General features: G+C 34.8%; 1 protein-coding gene across 1 annotated transcript; it reads left to right on the plus strand.

Annotated features, from left to right (window-relative positions):
* Positions 1-1,307: 1,307 nt before the first annotated feature.
* LOC145613199 (exocyst complex component SEC5A-like) lies at positions 1,308-19,900 on the plus strand. Its single transcript, XM_081668261.1, has 21 exons — positions 1,308-1,896; positions 5,075-5,232; positions 5,959-6,050; positions 6,342-6,536; positions 6,647-6,774; positions 6,861-7,019; positions 8,802-8,906; positions 9,969-10,043; positions 10,718-10,855; positions 10,956-11,132; positions 11,846-11,986; positions 14,200-14,326; positions 14,406-14,616; positions 15,544-15,659; positions 15,914-16,148; positions 16,496-16,589; positions 16,676-16,753; positions 16,836-16,892; positions 17,144-17,293; positions 18,801-19,016; positions 19,439-19,900. Exons 1-21 carry the CDS (start codon positions 1,501-1,503, stop codon positions 19,658-19,660), a joined length of 3,270 nt encoding a protein of 1,089 aa, XP_081524387.1. The 5' UTR covers positions 1,308-1,500; the 3' UTR covers positions 19,661-19,900.
* Positions 19,901-21,317: the final 1,417 nt, after the last annotated feature.

Consider the following 21,317-nt stretch of genomic DNA (forward strand, 5'->3'; position numbering starts at 1 on the left):
TCACTCTTTTTACTTGGATACTCGGACATGAATCTAGAATGTCCAAATTACAATTGATGCAATGTACGGGTTGTTATAGATTAGATCAGAAAAAAAAAAAAAAAAAAAAAAAAAAAAAAAAAAAAAAAAAAAAAAAAAAAATATCGTTTACAAAGCACTCTTTCTCATGAGATAAATGAAGTCAAAGAATGGAAGGAGTGCACATTGAAATGTGCATAAAGATATTAAGTCGTGTGTAATTTATTTTCTATGAATAAACATTATTACGGAGTATTAGATACAATACATGTACTGATTTAAAGATACATGGTACTAAATCTATATTGGCCTCACCACCCAAGTGGATATCTACACATGTTTTCATGTCTATTATCCGCTTATTTACCCACTTACACCTAATTGGACCTATTTAAATAGTCGTGAATACAAAGTGGAGATTAGACAGACGTGTTGATATGAAGAATTGAAGAGTTGACAAGTGAATGTCAAGTAAGTAAGACATATATGAGACGTAATTTCAAAATCACTTTTGATATCCATACCCTTCTAATACCCATTAAAATCAGGCTAAAGACAAGTTGATCTTTGTGATCAACATATTTTGTCATAGGGGTAATTTTGGTTTTGCATTCATTTAATATGAAGCATTTTGGTAAAGTCAACAAAATGATTTGGCAAACCAAATATTTCCTTTACTACCAAAAGTCCAAAACATCATTAGTTAGGGGCAAGCCCGAAATCACTCATTCTAAGAATGGGAAGCTCCCAAGCCATTAATTTCAAGGTGGAATGACCATTCCCCCTATCCTTTGTGGTTGACCAAGCCCTTATTTCACCTTTTATTCCTAGAGCATTTTTGCCGTCAAAGTCTCAGAGATGGTATTAGTGGACGGTTTAATGGATGAAACTTGGATATGAAGATGGTGGCGTCGATGGTAGCTTCAATGGAGGAAGCACCTTGGACACCATTGTTAGCGTTAACAAACAGAGTTACGATATGGGCTATGGTTGTTAGCGGTTAAGCAGCTAACAAAGTACAAGTATGAGTTAGTTGTTATGCCTAAGCACTAGATCGACAAAACATGTTGATTAAAATGATCAGATGGGACGAACTCTTACAATCTTACCCATTTCCACTCCAAATGAGATACATGTAGTGCAAAATCCGCAAAATTATACCAACCTGTCATCTCTATCACCGTATAGTATAATTGTACTCAAAACGGATTTGGAAAAATACGTATTTCCATTATGCCACCGTGGCAAAAGGAGTAAAAAACGTGGCATTTACAATTAGACAATACAATTTCCTTTCCAAATTTCCTTCTAGTAATTTTCTCTCTCCTCCACCTTTGAACTTTCCCTCAATTCTCCTCCATTTTTATTAATCAATCAACTCCCAAAAATCATCCTTCATCATCATCTTCCTCAACCTCTGCAACCCCAGATCTACCAATTTCCTCTACTCAATTCCTCCATTAACGCGCACACCAAGCTCCAATGTCGACCGACAGCGAAGATCTCGACGAAGATGAGCTCCTTCAGATGGCATTGAAGGAACAAGCTGAACGTGACACCAATTACCAGAAACCCCCATCAAAATCGTCCAAACCTGTTGCGAATTACGTCCAACCGCCGCCGAATAAAGGGTCGTCGTCGGCGAGCAAAAACCCTAACCCTAGACAAAGGAATTACACCAAGTCTATGGATGAAGATGATGATTCTGAGGTTGAGATGTTGAGTATTTCTTCGGGTGATGAGGAGTCGTCGAAGGCGTCTACTTATGGTGGTGGTGGTGGGAAGGGGAGGAGTAGAGCTAAAGCTACGAAGGATGACGCCGATTCGCAGTGGGCTGGTGGTGAGCCTGATAGCTGGAAGCGTGTGGATGAGTCTGAGGTAGGGTTTTCAGCTTTGATTTGATGCTGCATTTGCTAATTTTGGGTTTAATTGTGTTTTTTTTAGCTGTTTTATGATTTGGGAATTTTCGGGTTCTTTTCGTTTTGTCGATTTGTGTTGAGTGTTAATGTGATTGCCACAATGTGTGATCTTGCTGATATGCCAAGTTATGAAATTTGCTGATACTCTGATAGTGTAACTGAGTAGTAATTGGAATTCGGAATACCGGGAGAAGATATGAAAGAGAAGAAGCAAATGGGACATAATATCGACTGTGATCAACAACTTGGGTTATGCTTAATGAAGTGTGAATGATGGAACTTTTGTTGATTGTAGCAATTTTGACTTCCTCTATAATACTCTTTAATTGACAATATTTCAAGGGGAGCAAATTGTTCTTTTGAAATAGTAATGTTGATAAGGAATTTTGTTTAGAACATAATTAGGATTTAGGAGTTAGCGAAACGTTTTTTTTCTCTTATATAGGGATGTCAAAAACGAAGAACTGGATGACATTAGTATAAATTCAGGGTTGCTAACTCAGGTTGCAAGTCAGAACACTCTAGCACCCTCCCTCCCAGAATGAATTCATTAGTGATTGGCAGGAGCGGATTCTGTATGTCCACTTATCTCCTTTGATAATCATGAATTTATATTACTTTATGAAGATTCTTATTACCATACTATATATTTGTGTGGGTGTTCTCTATGCTTGCAACTGTATTTAGGATGTCAAATTTGCAATGCTACGATCAGTTACTAAAAAAACCTAAGGTATTTAATTTTATCAGAGTTTATCACAATCCAATCATGTTTCTTCATTGGTGACAATATGCCCAAAAAGTTAGATAAAAGCAGAAGGAAGATTGAAATATGACGTGAACTTACGAAGCAAAATTGTTCCCTCTAAAATTTAGGGGTTATCCGCGGAGTTGCCAGAGTTAGGAAAATTTGCTACTTCCTCTTTATGTTGCCAGTGAGATATCATTGACATACTAAGGTACCTTGCTGTATGCTCACTAAACCTCAAGGTATACCATTGAAACCTTCAAAAACGGAAAGTGGTCTTATATGTTTGCCTTTATGAACGTTTTTCTATTTTACTAGGGAATTTGTCTATTTCTCCACAACACTTGTATAGTTATATATGAAATGCAGTTGAGTGGCGTGCAGCATTGTTGGCTCTTAGCCTCAAAGTCTGACATATTGTAATCATGGTGTTAGGCTATTAGCTTGTGGTGAGTTTACTTAAAATCTGATTATTTGCATCATATGTTAAACTGCTGAAGAATATATATAACGGGGATTGATAATTTGATTTATATTACTATTGTTTTTGGTCTCTTCTGCTTATTATGTGACCAATTTCCTCTGTCAATGTTACTTGGACTCAGTAGATAGCTATTCGTGTTCATGCTGACATGTCATCACCCTAACTTTAGTACAAAATCCAGGTTAGTTACGTCAAAATGCAGTCAGACGTTAGTCAATAAGTCATTAATTGAGGAGAGAGAAATGCACTCGGACACAACTGCTTGTGTAAGCCATAAAGTGAGGAAAAGGAAATGCACTTGGACACCATTGCTTGTGTAAGCCAAAAACCGAGGATTTGGCATGATGCACTTGAATGCAAGCCACAAATTGAGAGAGAAGTACTGTTGGATATGACTGCTTGTGTAAGCCATATATAAGCCATAAATCGAGGAGAGAGAAATGCATTCGTTCGCTATTGCATGTATTTGCATGTATAGGCCGTGAGAGAGAGAGAGAGAGAGAGTATATGACTAATTGACTACTACAATAATATTGTTTTCTCATTACTACTTTTCTCTATTCTCTGTCCCGGGGTGATGTTTTCTTTCTTTCTTTGGTGTGTCTGTTGTAATCAGCTAGGGTTCATTTTAGTATTTGGGCTTTAGAACCTGGCTTAATATATGGACTCAGATATGGTTATCGAGTATCATTGTCAATACTTGAACACAAGTGTAGTTAATATAAGCCTTAATTTCTCTCAACAGTCTCCACCAAATTCCTTTTCATGGGAATGCATTCGCCACACCCATATTATTCTTCTTTTGGCTTGAATTTGGCATGTGTCTAAGATTTGGACAGTTCCAAAATATTACTTGTCTAGTGTATACTTTGGGAGACCTGGTGGATCAATATATCATAAAAAATCACTTTTGAGGTGTTTGTTATTTAACACAAGTTAGATTAAGATTCTTTTTTCCTATATCTCATCTGTGGATTCATAATTAATTGTTCTGCATTATTCCAATCTTCATTGTTACAAAAATTGTGGTTCTACTTGAGATTATATTGGCCTCTACTATTAAGAGTCATTGTGCCCATCCTTAATTTTTTTGATTTCACATGTGCTCATAATCCTGGCAAGCATCTTCATTTGACACTTTCATTTTATCTTCTTATCTCATCATCTCTCTCATTTTCTTCTCTTGCCTCTTATGTGTATCCTTGTGTGAGTTGTGTATCACATTTTCAAACATTATTATTGTCATTGGATTCCAAACAAGATGTGGCTATGTGGACTAGGGAGTATGAATCTCTTCTTTAAACTGCATCCACACTCTGATCAAATTCAATTCATGCTCTCTCTCTCTCTCTCCTTTTTTTTTTTTTTTTTTGGTTTTCCTCTCTGAAGAGGACTACAATATTAACTCTAACAAAAAAAAAAAGAAAGAAAGAAAGAAAGAAAAGTGCAATGATTATATTTCCTATCATATTAAAAAATATACATTATTGACAATGAAAATTATGTTTTGGTGGTGATGTTCTATATTTAAAATCTCTAGGCAAACGGTTAAAAGAGGTAATAGAATTAAGGCAAGGCATGAAGTATATGTCCATTGGGGGGTGGGGTGGGGTGGGGTAGAGAAGTTATGTACCTTTGAAACCTAGGTCAAACCTTTTCTTATTTTAAAAATGATACTTTGTCTCTGCAATGTGTTAATTTTCTGTTCTGTTATTCTGTCTTGGTACAATTGGGTTGTGTGCTTATGACTCAGATCTATTCTTTAGGTTGATGAAGCATGCTGTTTTTGTTTATGATTGTTGTCTTGTTATGTTTTCTGACAATTGTTCTAGCAGTTGGTAGTGTATTATGTTCTGTTAAAGACTTTGAACAGTCATCGTGAAAATAGTGATATTTGTTTGTCAGCTTGCTCGTAGAGTTCGAGAGATGCGTGAGGCTAGAGCAGTACCAGTACCAGTGGTTCCAAAAGTTGAGCATAAGCCTTCAGCATTGGGCAAAAAGGGCCTGGCAAATTTACAGTCGTTTCCACGAGGCATGGAGTGTATTGATCCTCTAGGATTAGGGTAATCTTTCTTGACTGTCATGTTCAGAATCGTTTCACATTTTCTTACACTTAGTAATTGCTTATGCTCTTTTGATGGTGCTGATTGTTGTTGCTTATCTACACCCCCACTGCTTTGACTAGAATGCTTTCCAATGAACAATTTTGACCACTAATATCTTTAATTTTTTATAAATAAATAAAAATAGAAAAAGTTGTTATTCTTATTATAAAAGTGTCAATTGAACTAATTCGATAACATTCTTTTTTATGGATTTGCTTTCAATAAAGTAGTGTAAATAAATTGGTCAAAGTTAATAACTGAATAGTGCAAAACTAAAAGTGTTGGAATTACATATCACCTAGATAACTACATACTCCTCCCCCCCAAACCCCCAAATGGGAAGTTAGATAAAAAGATCGAGGTAAAAAAAGAAAGAGTGTAAGCCACTTGTGGGTTTTTGCGAGTTCATTGTCATTGTGTTTGTCTTTTATAACCAATTATTACCAGCAACAATTCTTATTGAATTTGTTATTGGTTGTTTGAAATGTCAAGCTTCTGCTACCACATAACAGAAACTGTCTAGAACTCCATTATATGAGACCCATGTTACATTCTCTTAGGCTATAATTTCCTATAATCTCTTCCTTCCCCCTTCCTCTTCTACAGCAGTCCTCCACTCCACAATTCTTCCTCTGATGACCTCCCTCACCCTCTATACTAACCCGAGTTTTTCCATTTTTGCAGGATAATAGACAACAGAACATTGAAGCTGATAACAGATACTTCAGACAGCTCTCCCTCGAGAGAAAGAGATAATATTAATAATGATCTTCGTGGTATATATCTTATTTCAACTTTTTGTTTGAGGAGGCATTTATAGTTTATTGAATTAATTCAGCATACTTTCAAGTGACATTTGGATTCATGCGATATCCTTGATTGTTAATAATTTCCAAACTCTATAATAAGGTCTATTTAACCAATGATAACCTGCACTGAGTTATCTTCCTTTTTGTACTCCTAGCCTAGGGGCTTTCTCTATATGTGTTTTTTTATGGTTTTTTTCAAAGGCTGTTTACGTGGGAACAACAATTAAGGTGTCCTCAAGATTATTTGATATTTTGCAGAAAAGCTGGCGTATTTTTCAGAGAAATTTGATGCGAAGTTATTTCTTTCTCGGATTCACCAAGATACAAGTGCAGCTGATCTAGAGGCTGGTGCTCACGCTATTAAAACAGACCTTAAAGGTCGCACTCAGCAGAGAAAAAATTTGGTGAAGGAAAATTTTGATTGTTTTGTCTCATGCAAGACAACCATTGATGGTATGTCAGTGGAGAATTCTGATTGTTTTATCTATTATTGCTGCCCAATTTGATTCATAAGTAGTATTAGCTTTGCAATTGCCTAATTATCAGCGGAAATTTTTGAGTAGATATTGAATCAAAGCTGAAACGAATTGAAGAAGACCCAGAGGGTGCTGGGACTATGCACCTATATAACATCATTCAAGGAGTGAGTTCACAAGCTACCCGTGCTTTTGAGCCCCTGTTTGAGAGGCAGGTTAGTATGAGGAATGTTGTTAGTTTGTAATGTTCTCATTCACATCGTGAGCCATATTGATCTTTATGTGCATTTATGCATGTCAGGCTCAAGCAGAGAAGATCAGGTCTGTTCAAGGAATGCTCCAGAGGTTTCGCACACTCTTCAACTTGCCTAGTACAATTCGTGCTAGTATCAGCAATGGTGAACATGATTTGGCGGTTAGGGAGTATAAGAAGGCAAAGTCAATTGCGCTGCCATCTCATGTATGTTAACAGCTGCGTCTATTCTACTTTGTGATTGAAAATGGATCCTGTTGACCCTGCTGTCTTAAAAAATAAGCTTATCTTATGACATTTTTTTTATTGTTTTTTTTTTTTTTTTTTTTTTAAAGTTTGGTGCATATTGTCTAATTGTTGAAAAATGTTCCAGAAATTTTCTCTATGTATGGTTTTTCTTTAGTGGGCATCTTTTATTTAGTTATGATGTGTGCCCCTTGCTGCTAGTTTCTTTTGATCTCAGAACAAGTTTTTAAAAAAGATAGTTAGTGTGTGAAATGTGAAAAGGGGTTTTATTATTTGTTTTATCTATGTATATGTGTAAATACTGCCCAATATATGGAATTTGACAATATATTATTTGTTCAGGAACATACTGATGTTTATTATTACAATCAAGCCACAAAAATTCATACGAAAACGGACCTTTTTATTTATGCTTACTTATTTCCAAATATATGGAATATTGTATACTGATTAAAGTTACGGACTTAGCTATCTAGAAAATACAAATTAGGACGTCTAATAAGATCCTACTTGATAATAATAATTTTATGTATATTAGCGTACGAAAACTTTTCAATCAAAATGTGAAGATAGATCAAACCAAACCAAACTAGACAAGGGTATAGTAGACAAGAATAAACCTCATATGATTTATAACTAAACACCTTATATTAGGTTAAAAAAACATTACCTTATACTCTTCCTTTCATTTGTTATTATGGCTATAGACACCTTTGCTCTTTAAAATTGAGATTCATTTGCAACATTTTGTCTCTTTGTAGATATATTAAATAATCATGGTTTTATAAAAAAAAATTCCTTCATTGGAGAGAGGAGAAGGGACGGAAATCCTCTATGTTAGACTTTGTCATTCTTACATTTTGGAAGCATCATCTTGTAGGTTTTATGATGCACTTTTCCAGCCAACATGGTGTGAATTTTATTTATTTTCTAAAAAAAAATCTTTATTATTGCAGTTCAAGAATTTTGGAAGGTTTTCATCCTATTAGTCTCTTTGTTCTTTTTCCTTCAAAAATAAAATAAATAAATAAATAAATAAAATCTCTTTGTTCTTTTGGGATTAAGGCTTTGATTGATTGATTGATTGATTGATTGTTCTTTTATACTTGCACCATTTGGAATTTTAATCTTGTATACAATGCACACACTTTCCTTTGACCGCATATTGTGATTTAATTAAGGAATAATGTAGTCATGTGGGATCTTGATAGATTCATCTCATTATAATTTTTACGAAAAGATAATTAAAGATGTTTAGGGTGAATGATATGTATTGGTAAGAGTCTTACCCCAAATGGTAAAAGAGAGTGTATGAAGTATAACTTTAGAAACTTATTTTTGTTATTTTATATAAAAGGTAAGAGGTTCTAAATAACTGATAATGATGAAATTATGAGATTCTACCCCTTATATGTGGACCAGTGTAAAAAAAGACTCAACATAGTGGCTGATATAGTGAAATTATAGCATCTCACACATGCTGTGGAAATATTTGAAACTTCACATTATTGTCGGCATTTTTCGGAATGTGAAGTTCAATATTCATCACAGAACTTCCTATACGTATTGGACTGCTTTGTTTTGATCTATATGTTTGCCTTCACTTTATATACTGTTCCTTTAGAGTATGTACAATAGTTTGTATTGTGGAGAACTTCCAGCAGATGACTGACTTTAAAGCATGTCGTCTGCATGCTTTTTTTTTTCAACTTAATAAGCCTTATGATTATGATTTTTTTTCAGATTGGAATATTGAAACGTGTACTTGAGGAGGTCGAAAAAGTGATGCATGAGTTCAAGGGAACATTGTACAAAACTATGGAAGATCCACAGATAGATTTAACAGATGTAAGTTCACACTTTTATTCAAAGTCATGACCCTCACTTGTTTCTGCTTTATAGTAGCAACTAGCTACAGAAACTAGCAATTATAGGAGAAATTGGGAGAGGGGCTACCCACCCATGTGGGTACTTTCATTTCTAGGAGTAGTGATGTAGACAAAAAGGGATTATTTGATGTAACTCACAAGGTGGTGTTGGAGATGATAAAATGGTTAATGAAAAGGTTCGCATAAGAGGAATAAAGTAAAAGTGAGTGAGAACACAAAAGAGGGAAAGTAAATAGAACCCAATACCAGAGGGGGTTTATGAACTGTGAATAGTGCCTAAAAAAAGCTTCTTGGTTACATTTGATGTGTTTTGATGATGTCTGGAATAAGTAACTTGTTTTCTTGGATTTAAGTTTTTAAGGAAGAATTTAATTGATTATTTTGAAATGAACTCATGTTGTCTGAGGGTCTTCCAACACTTGAGTATCAAGGATTAGATATTTTGTTCTTTGGATGGATTACGCTCACTATCAGGTGTGGTTGATTAATTCATGAGCAGGACTTGGAAGGAGTTGAAACACAATTCATATATGGTGTCTCTAGTGAGTATGGGAAGTATGTAATTATACCTGAAGGAATAAATCATGTGAGGTTGTGTTCATAGCTCTTGTGCCTTTTTGTGTACATTGTGGTAGACTGGTAGCCGTGGTAGGTGAGTAATCCTTAGTTCCTTACATATAAGACCCGATACACCTCTTCCATCTGAACCTGTATAGCATCTTCAGGACTGAATATGGCATTTACCCATATTAATGAAGCTGTATCTGTAGTTCTTCGCTCCTAATTAACCGAGCTGCTAGGTTCTTTGTATTTTTTACCAACACCTATTTATTGTGGTGACAAGCCGGCAACTTGACAAGGTAGTAATTTGTATATTGGAATGTGATTTTGTGGTGGTTTTTTTTAATTAATTATTTCTCTGTATGTTTCATTAATTTTTCCAAATATCTGTATTCTGATACTCTTTACCTCAATGTTAGTCTGATAATGCTAAATGGTCAACTTTTATTGCTTCTTATAGCTTGAAAACACTGTGAGGCTGCTTTTGGAGCTAGAACCTGAATCAGATCCTGTGTGGCATTATCTGAACTTGCAGGTTAGATACACTACAATCTCATGATGTCTAATGTACCAATGCTATGCTATTTGCTTCCATAATTCATCCTATGCTTTATTGTTTATTCTATAATTTAAACGACGTTAAAAGTTGTTGCCTTTTGCTTTCTTATCCAACTTTGGGCCTTTTATAGTGTGTTTGGATTGAAGGAAATGGAGGGAAAGGAAGGGAAGGGAAGTGGGAGGAAAGGAAGGGAAATGGAGGGATTGGAATTCTTTCATTTGGATAACAAATGAGGATAGAAGGGAATTGGAGGGGAGAGAAATGGAGGGTTTAAATTGTAAGAAATTGATCTCACCGACAATGGAGAGATTTGGAAAAAAAAAATCATTATTTTTCCCTCCCCTTCTATTCCTTCCCCCTTTTTGTTTTTTTTTTTATCCAAATAAACTGTTTGTGCTGTGAGTTTACTAAATTATGTGGAAATTGTATGATTAATGTTCTTTAAATCATTCCTCCCTCTTTTAATTGCTCTTTCCCGTGAATGCTTTCACTGTGAGTCTTTTGGTAATAGCCTCTAAACTAGTCATAATTGGTTAGATGCAAGTCTTTGAGCATGTTGATCTTTCCCCAAGGCTGGGATTGTTTAGTTTGCTTATTTAACTTTTAGTTGAAATCTGGTTTAACTTATAATGTTAAGGCCAACATTGCAGAACCAAAGAATCAGAGGTTTGCTTGAAAAGTGCACCTATGACTATGAAGCAAGGCTTGATGCATTGCAAAATGATATACGTGAGCGTGCTGCCTCTGATGCCAAGTGGAAACAGATACTGCAGGGGCCTAGTCAATCTGTGAGTTAAATCTTGATTCTGTCAAACTGCATCTTTGCAAAGAACAAAAAATGTACTTGATGTGCTATAATGTATAACCCTTTAACCTTTTTCATATCAGCCAGACACAAATGGTAACGCCGACCTTGCTGGAGACGCTCCTCCAGTGGAATTGACTGGGGAAGAGGTTGATGCTTTGAAAAAAAAGTACATCCAGAAGCTAACATCTGTTCTTATTCATTACTTACCAGCCTTCTGGAAAATAGCACTTTCAGTTTTCTGTGGAAAATTTGCGAAGGTACACCAAATTTCCTTCTCTCTAATGGGAATTACTTTTGGTGTGTGTGTGTGTGTGTGTATGTGCAGGGAAGAGAGGGGTTATATATACATATTAATAACTTAGCCATTCTCTTTCATGCTAATTATGTTTGGGTCTGTTGTAGATTCATGTAATTTTCATTTTGGCTACTTTTTTAAGTCAATGAGGTACTTCTGAGCATGAAATTTTTCATTTGTGTAATTGCAATAACGGAGCTATATAGCTAGTTGTTTCCTTATATCCCTTTCATATAGTGTAGGAGTCCAAGATCAAGATAGTATTTTTATTTTCAATGAGCATGTGTTTGTTCCTAGTTTCCTTTAATTTTATAAGGTGGGATCACAATCGAGCATTATGTCTTTCTGCTTGTTTGTGTATATGTTATATAGTATATAAATTGGATCAAACCATATATAGGCCTTTTTGGGAAAAGAAAATTTGTTCTTGTAAGGATACCTATAAGACTTCTGGCTGTCCCACATACCAAAGGACTAGTTATAAAATCGTATGTGCACATGCAAGAAATTGAAGGCTGTTTCACAGCAGGACATTGATTACAGAGTATTACAGATTGCAATATTTAGATTTTTTTTTAAAAAAAAAATAAATAAATTAATGTACTGGTTTAAATCAGTTTTAAGTGTGGCCAATTACCACCTTGGATTGAATTAATGTTTTTGATTTAATTCCAGTCTTCCCATGTTGCTACCGAATCCAATGCCACTACCTCAAATAAGATTGACGAAAAAATTGGTGATGCGAAGTACTCAAGTCATTCTCTTGATGAAGTTTCCGGAATGATGCGTAGTACAATATCTCTCTACGAGGATAAGGTATGCCTTCTCTAACCCTTCTGACCTCAACATTTTTGTACTTGATTAGACACTACTGCTAAATGCCACTACCGCTGCGCCTTTGTCGGTTAATGATTTAAGTCTCTGGCTGCTGCTGACTTGTCAAAGTTGTCACAGATTTTTTTTTTTTTTTTTTTTTTTTAAAAAAAAAAAAAAAACCGCATGCCTTTTTAGAAAACCCCAGCGGTCATATAATTATACAAGAGGAGAGAGAAAACACTTAATCCCTTATTCAATTGTAAATTATAAACGCCTTTTAAAACTAAGGCTGGAATGATGGCTGAAGCAGACTGTTTTCCCAGGATTTTCTAGTAAGAATTAAACATTTAAGTTGAGAAGAAAGAACAGGAGATTTCATAGCAAAATAGAGGGATGCTTAAAAAAAGAAAAAATGATATAAAATAAGGTATGCCTATTACGCTTGACATCAGACACAATAAAATTTTGGAAAAGCATCATGACTGCATAAAAGCTTAAGATCACATGGTCTTGTAAATTGTAATATCTGATTAAGCTTAACACAAAAGATAAATCATGATGGTCTTTCCAAAAGCACCCAAACCAATGAACCATAGACATAAATTCACGCCTCAGCTCCTTAAGATTGTTTTTCCTCCGCAAACCAAACCAGCTCGCCAGCGTATTACCCGATAATGAAACAAGAGTCCTGAGCTTTCCTCTAAGACAAAAAGTCAGTTCCATATAAGTACATAACAGCTACCACAGTGAAGGATAAGGAAAGCTCTGCATCCAATTAATTGGGCACTTTCGCTGAAAAATTGCATTTATCTTATCTGTAATGGTCTATGAGCTTTCTTATGGTGAGACATTCAATTAAAAACTTATTCAGTGCTCTTGTGAATTGTTAACTAATGACTGAAAGCTCTAGCCACCAACAAAGTTTTTCCGAAATCTAAACGTGATTAGCTGGGAATCAGTTTTCCGGTTTACGTACCTTGAGCCGCTTCCTTTGTATATAGTTATCCTTAAAGAACCTTCTCATTGAAATCTTACAACCTTGTATCTGAAAAAGCGCATAACTTTAATTTATTTATACTTCTTGGTTCCTTTTTTTGTTGTTTTTTGAAAAAACCCAATCAGTCTCTCTCTCTTCTTTGTACTTCTTGGTTCCTTTTTTTTTTTTTTTTTGAAAAAGCTTATATCTGAAAAAGCCCAATGGGTCTCTCCCTCTTCTTTATACTTCTTGGTTGCTTTTTTTGTTTTTTTTTTTCATTCTTGATGGAGGAGAAACCTTCTTAGAGGTTTGTGTTAATTATTTCTGCACGATAATTTCTTCTATTCTCTTATATTTATTGTTCCTTCTAATTCACCTTTACTCTTCTCTCTTCTATTCACTTCTTTCTCCCTTCGGCTGGATATATCAGAGAGAAGGCTGGAGATTGTTAACCTATACTTTAAAATGCTGACTGGTCTAAATGTAGAACATGAGGTTTTATTTGTGGGCTCTACTCGTTATGGTGGGTAATTGGCTTAAAGAAAAGGTTAATTCAAAAGGCATTTAAAAGAATGGGTGTGGACGTTATTACTTACTGCCATACAATCACTTCATTTCATTTTGTGAATTTTTCTTTTGATTTTTTTTAATCACCCCATTCACCCGTTTTTTTGTTAGCCCTCCGGCCTCCGCTCCATTTTAGTTGCAACATTAGGATTTTGGCACTATTCATACTCTCTCTCCTATTAAGTCATATTGTGATTTAAATGGAAGAAAACATAGTCATGTGGGATCTTGTTGAGGTATTAATGGTTTAGGTTGTGCATCGGCAGCCGTGAAACTATTAGTTTTACAAGTAAATTGGAGTGGAGTACGTATAATTATGTATTGGATGGTTTCACTCTATGATTGTGGAAGATGTTGAAGTTATCTGATATGAAAATAATAATAGGAAGTGCCGAAGTTTTCACATTTCTTAAAGTATTTTTTATTAAAATCTTATGAAACCTTAGTCGTCCTGTATGCATGACTCCACCTTCCCATTCTAACCACATATTAGCTTCTTTGATGGTAGGAACAGGGCTGATCTAGACAATTTTACCCTTGCAATTGATGTTTCTGGACTTTGAAATGAATAACATAGAGTCATAGATTGATCTGTCATTACTCTTTAAAGCCAACGGTTGCGTAATGGTGATCTTTTGTGTAAGTCCTTATCGCTTTTACCATAATGCAGGTGCTCGACACATTTCGTGAATTTGAAGAGTCGAATATCCTTCAGCCATATATGTGTGACTCCATAAAAGAAGTATCTAAAGCTTGCCAGGCTTTAGAAGTCAAAGAATCAGCCCCTGCTATCATTGGTATCTCACGCACTTTCTTTTTGTAACCCACCTGCTGCATCTGTTAGCAATTCTCAGTGTTTGCTCTTTATTTTCACAGTTATGGCGCTCAGAGCTGTTCATGCAGAAGTGTCAAAGACTTATATTATGAGGCTTTGTTCATGGATGAGGACTACTATTGAAGACTTGTCAAGAGATGAAACATGGGTCACAGTCTCAATAATTGAAAGAAATAAATCTCCATACAGGATCTCTTACTTGCCTCTAGCATTCCGGTCGATTATGATATCAGCATTAAATCAAGTCAGCCAGTAAGTACAAGTGTATACCTTTTCAGTCTTATGAACTCTGAACCTGAAAATTGCAACTACAACCAGGAAATGAAATAATTATTTATAAATGATAATTTTAAGTACATATTCTGTAATCTGTTTGGATGTACTTGGGATTTGGGACCTATCAATTCTTTAAAGTGTAGCATTTTTTTCCCCACTTCCATGACATAGTGTATATTAATGGAATCAGACTCTGGGGAGTTTGCATGTAGTTTTGTCTCTATAGCCTCTTTTGTCTTAAAGTGACCAAAATTAAGCTTGTGTACAGTTGGACCTCCTGGACCTTTGGAAACCCACCTAATGATAAATACATTAATACACAATGAGATCATTGCTTCTTCTAGGTAACATTCAATCAATACAGATAGGTTTTGTTATGTGACTTATGTCGTTATGTTACTCTTGATGTTCTTGTTATACTCTGTACAACACAAGCTGATAAGGGCAGATGAGCACTATTTGTCCATTCCAAAGTCTAGAAAATATGTGAGGCACTTTGTGGTAGATAATGTCGTGGATATCTGTATAAGGTATATAATTGGTGAACTTATTTGAGTCTATCTCCTTTTGGAATTTTTACATGTGTATTCCATGAATATTGCAAAAGCATTAGGCAATGACATAGGTTGCTACTTTTGAAGCAAGTGCAAAGAGATCATTTTGTTTACCTATTGGCCAACCCTTTATATCCACCATTAACTAGGAAAGAAAATTTTGTTTTTTGGATGCCCATTTTTTTTTCTAGGATTTGTTTCTGGAGCATTTACCCTTTTATCAGAATATTGGTTATTTTATTTCTTTTTTTCTTTTGATTAACTTGCATTTTGAGTTATATCTATTTTATTAGGAACAGTAATCTAGGCTCTTTTTGTTCATAACATTGATCTTGTGCTACAATTTCAGGATGCTTCAGACATTAAAGAGCGAGGCAGCAAAGACAGAGGATGTCTTTATTCCTTTTCATGAAATTCAAGAATCTGTTAGATTATCCGCTTTGAATTGCTTCCTGGATTTTGCTGGTAATGTGAAACAAAGGAGATCTCGCTGCTCTTAACACACACACACACACACACACACACACACCCCCCCCCCCCTTTCCCCCCCAAAAAAAAAAAATATATATATATATATATAAAAAAAAAGGATCCTATTGTAGAAAGAAAAATAGTAGGATGACTAGTTATATTATTGACCCCTGATTTATGCCCGTCAATAATGTTTCAAATGTGCTTCAGTTTAGATAATGAAATTTGCTTGTTATTGGATCTTGTAGGACATCTTGAACGTATTGGAACTGAGTTGACGCAAAGTAGATCTAACAGAGAAAGTTCGTATTTACCCAACGGACATTCTTTTGAAAACTCAGAAAAGTCTTTAGATCTTATGCCTGGAAGTGTTGTTGATCCGCACCAGCAGTTGCTGATGGTCTTGAGCAATGTCGGATATTGCAAAGATGAACTTTGTTATGAACTTTATAATAAATACAAACATATATGGTCACATTCTCGGTTAGTGATTTTTACTTGTATCTTGTTGTGCTTGCTTTTGAAGTAGTTCTCTCACTCTATTCCATGATGTTTACTTAACAAAATTGTATTATGTTCCTTATTATATAATTTTACTTATTGCGATATTGCTTTAAATGCAACAAATAACCCTTCTATGCCTTTTCATAACTTTTAAACGGTCCATTGAAAGCCCACTCTTCCGATTAGAGTATGTAAAAGTGCCCTGCAGTTTTTCTAGGTCATGTTGTGGCATCTTTTTTTTTTTTTTTTTTTGGCTCTTCCAATTTTCATTGAATGTCAATGTTTGCGAACAGCTAGATCATTTATCGTTGACTTCACTATTGCAGGGAGAGAGATGAAGAGGACTCTGATAAAGTTGATTTGGTAATGGCTTTTTCTGCTCTTGAAGACAAAGTCCTGGAACAGTATACTTTTGCCAAGGTAACCTCTCTTCATGGTAAAATCTTCTGATCAATCCCCTAATTCATCTGCTGGCATTTTTTTAACATACATGTTAATTTTATCAGGCAAACATGATCAGGACTGCTGCAATGAGCTACTTATTAGATGCTGGAGTTCAATGGGGTTCAGCTCCTTCAGTCAAAGTTAGATGCTAAACAACTCATTAACTATCTAATATTCTCCTCAACTGGGTTTTAAGATATCTAATGACATATATGTATGCAGGGTGTACGTGATGCTGCTGTAGAGCTGTTGCACACCCTGGTAGCTGTGCATGCAGAGGTAAATTAATAGCTTCAGCTATTTCATCAGATATCATTTTGTGGAGCTCTGAGTCTTTGTGCTTAGTTGTCGATTTAAGGGACTATGGTATTTTAATATTTTTTTTAACTATGGTAATATGCTTAATAGACAACATATTAACACGTTGTCAACCTCTTCACCTCTAATAATTGTCAAACTATTTCCTTGATCCACTTGTCATCTTTTACAAGTATACTTCGTTTAAATTTGAATTGGTTCCTTGGGTGCAGGTCTTTGCTGGAGCTAAGCCCCTTCTTGACAAGACGCTTGGTGTTCTTGTTGAAGGTTTGATTGATACTCTTTTGAGTATCTTCCATGAATATGAAAGCAAAGAATTTAAGTCAGTGGATTCAAATGGTTTCTGTCAGCTTATGCTTGAGGTATGTGGCTCTCTAGCTCCTAAGTCTGCATTTCTAGCAGTGCTGTAGTGTACATTTTATGTACTCCTGTAAGTGAACAGTATAATCTTGTATGATAAAGAAGTTATCAAAATGTGCCAAAATGATTTGCAAGATTAAACAACTAAGCCTAAAAAATATTAGGAAGCTTGATAATCGCCAAGAAAACTACATTTATCCCAAGTAAGCTCAGAACATATTCCTTTGCCAGGCTTGGGAATGCTTCTCTATCGGCTATTTTGTTCATAATTTCTCTTAACAAGGAGCACTATATTAATTTATAAAATACGTTCCATACAACTTTTTCCAAAACTGAAATTTCTTGATGAAAATAAAATGTATCTTGGTGGCTTGGCAAATGTTAATCAAGGATTAAGCATTTCTTCTGTACTTTCTGTGTGATGCTGGTCTTCTGAAACAATCAGGGACTAAAGAACATGTAATTTGTCTCTGTGAAAATATCTTAATGTGGATAATATATATCTCGGTGTCTCATTGACTTGGTAAACGTCACCCCCTCCATCCCAGATTATATTTTACACTTATCATGACACATTGTTTTGGTTGGTAAGTTGTTTGGTCATTAATCATTATTCTATTGTAAAGCAAAATGTGAATGGAGATAGTGGAATATAATTTTATTGAATAGGTAGATGTGATAGAAGATAGAGGAATAAATTTTTTTTGAATGTTAGAGAGTAGAGCCTATTGTTATGGTAGTGGAAAGAGATAATATAAAACTATAGTCTAAAAAGAAAGTGTAAAAATTGATTAGGGACAAATGAAAAAGAAATGTAATACGGAGTAACTAATATGGGACTAGGGAGTATTAAGGATTACAAGCATTCCTACTTTACTTTCTGTGTGATGATGGTCTTGCTTGTCTTTTATCTTCTTCCTAATATCACATCATGTACTGGTATTCTCCCTAATTTTTAAATTAAATTGTAACACAACACACAAGTGATGCACACCATCCTATATCAATATAAAATTTCCCCCCAATGACTAAGTATGCTCCTGCCTTTTGTATTGGAGTTGGATGTCATTGCCTACAAAGAGGCTGTTTGTGCTGTATTGCTGAAATTAATTCATTGGAGATAACATTATTTCATGTAGTAGATAAGTATAACTAGATGCAGTATAACATTACTGCATGTAAGTAGCGTTTTCCCACCAAATAGAGGGTAGTGGAGTTTAAGTGGGTTGACTTTCCTTTTATCACAGGAGATGACGCTCTCATTATAATTGGAAATTATTCATTGATAATTCTGTAAAAAGTGAGGTTGTTATTTATGTGACTAAGTCGTATAGTAGCTGAAGGTGATAATAAAAATAAATAAAAGCTGCATAAAGTAAATGTCTGTTATCACTTTAATTGGTTCTGTGTTAGTTCATGCTTGTATTTCTTAATTCCTTATTTTCTTTATAGCTTGAAGATTACATGCTCACGAGTTGACGTAGGCAATGTACTTTTGGTTCTATGCAGCTTGAATATTTCGAGACGGTACTAAATCCCTACTTTACAAATGATGCGAGAGAATCTCTAAAATCACTTCAAGGGATGCTGCTGGAAAAAGCTACTGAAAGTGTGACAGAGGTGGTTGAGAATCCTGGGCATCATCGCAGATCAACGAGAGGGGGAGAAGATGCTCTTGCAGATGAGAGACAGCAGGGAGTTAGTGTGTCACCAGATGATCTGATTGTGAGTTTTTTTGTTTTCAATTTTATTACTGTATTTTTTTTATTTTGATGTGGTGACAAGCTACTCTGCTTGCTGAGTTTTGATGGGATAATCAATACGCACACACATCCATGAAAATTGATGTAAATTTTAGTTTAGTTTATAATCATAAGAGAGAGGAGCCACTCTAAAATTTACAGACATTTGACAAAATACATTAGATGGGGAAGTTGGTCTACCTGAAGTAGATTAACTTTTATTTTCCATTCTCTGTATTTGAAGTATGCCACTAATGCAGCCTATTGTATATATTTATTTCGTCTCTTTAGGTTGGTGGAATAGGATCTTATCAATAAAATGTATGAGTTGTAATTCTTATTGTGTTTTTTATCCTGAAATTGCAATTGATCTAAGCATATATTTTTCCTTCCCCCCTACTGTAGGCACTTGCACAACAATGCAGCTCAGAGCTTCTTGAAGCGGAACTTGAGAGAACACGTATAAACACGGCATGCTTTGCTGAATCTCTTCCACTGGACTCTGTACCAGAGTCTGCAAAATCTGCTTATGCTTCCTTCAGGGGGTCACTGGATTCTCCTAGCAAAAATTACAAAGGGGCACAAGTAGTTAGTTCCCCTAGTATCTCTAAACATCGACGTAGATGAGGTAGCTTTTTTTTTAGCTTGTGTCTATTCTGTTTGTCAATCCATCTCCATTTTTTTGCTCAGTTTTGCTCTCATTTCTTTGTGTAATTGCTGTATTTAAGTTAGTGTAGCTGAAAGAATGCAATTTATTTGTTACAATATAGTGTGCTAATAAAATCCCCTCTTATCATTCTTCTCAACTCTTTTTTGATGTACCTTAAGGACTTATTATAATCCTATGCATATGTTACGATTTGATAATGATGTCTTTGTATTCTTGAGTGTTTCCAATATTACTATGAATGAGCTCCAAACTATCCTTTCACTATTTCTTGTAAGATCTTGAAACAGATTAGTCCTTCATTTTCTTAGGGCAAGAGTCTGGCAGTTTCGCTCCTATTATCCCACAATAATAATTGTTCTTTCCTCGTTTTTTGTTTGACTGTAGTTCTTTCAGCTATATGGCTGAAGCCCTCTGTCTACTCTACCTTGAAAGGCTTCCCAGCCTCCCCGGTATATAGGTGTTTACCCAATTACATAGCTCACTAGTTGCTGCCTTACTGGTTCACAACTTCACATCGCCTAACTATTACTTGTCTATGAATTGTTTCTCCCTAAACTCATTAATGAAAATCATGTCCTTGTTGCACTGTTAATGGTGCAATGTGTAAAACAAATTGCAATTCCTTTGGTACACATGTTCATGACCAAGGTTTCTTTATATCACAAGTCTCATATGCTTTTCAAGACGCTCCCCTTCCCCCACCCATTAGTAAAGTAATACTTTCTCCACCCACAATTATTTGCAACAAAGGAATTTTCATATCTCACAAATAATACCCCTTTGTTGCACATAATTGTGGACGAAGGGAGTATAATTAATTAATTGGAAAAAATATGTGAATTATGAACTATATTATAATTAAAACATTATGGTAGTCATATTATTATTGTAAAATTTTCAGTGATTTAAATATAAAGAGTTTGTACGATCATCTCGCACTTACGAACTAAAGCTTACAACGTTGTCTAATTTAGATTACCCTAACCAATTTGATAAGAAGGATGTCTGAAGTTGGCTTTTATTAGCTGTTTTGCGGTTAGGTTTAGTCATTGGGTAGATAAATTGAGTAACCTGAAATTGTGTATGCAATACCAGCTTTTTACTCTCTGATACATATATAACATGGTGTAATTCATCATATGATCGGTTGTTGGCAAAATATTTTTAACACATCAAACAAATTAATTAATACGTATACTATATGTTTCTTTTCATTTTAGAACTTATCAATTAAAATCAACTAGATCCATTGAAAAAAACAAATCAACTAGATATGGTAATATTTGATACTTATTATGATTATAGGCTAATTAATATAATAATATTTTATCTATTTGACACTCGTACTTATTACGATTATATCCTAATAAATATGATATATTTTTATTAAAGACGGATCAAATACTATAACTTTCTATTAATATAAACCTACCATATATATTTTTTTTATTCTAACCTTGAAAAAAATATAAATTTCTCTAAATATAGTCAATTATTTTGTGGTTGCAAATATATTAACAAAAATTCTCTCTAATCCCCTTCTCTCAAGAATTTAAATAGGAAGAACAAAGAAGAACGTCGGCTTCCTAAGAGCCTTAATTAACGAAACCATCT

This window comes from Chenopodium album, chromosome 25, assembly GCF_948465745.1.
Source record: "Chenopodium album chromosome 25, dcCheAlbu1.1, whole genome shotgun sequence".
Classification (NCBI taxonomy): Eukaryota; Viridiplantae; Streptophyta; class Magnoliopsida; order Caryophyllales; family Amaranthaceae; genus Chenopodium; species Chenopodium album.

Excerpts from the sequence above, each read along its gene's own strand:
- LOC145613199 (XM_081668261.1), top strand. The coding sequence starts at position 1,501 with ATGTCGACCGACAGCGAAGATCTCGACGAAGATGAGCTCCTTCAGATG. Across the intron at positions 10,044-10,717 it reads GGCATTATCTGAACTTGCAG|AACCAAAGAATCAGAGGTTT; the intron begins GTTAGATACACT and ends CCAACATTGCAG. Across the intron at positions 11,133-11,845 it reads TCTGTGGAAAATTTGCGAAG|TCTTCCCATGTTGCTACCGA; the intron begins GTACACCAAATT and ends ATTTAATTCCAG.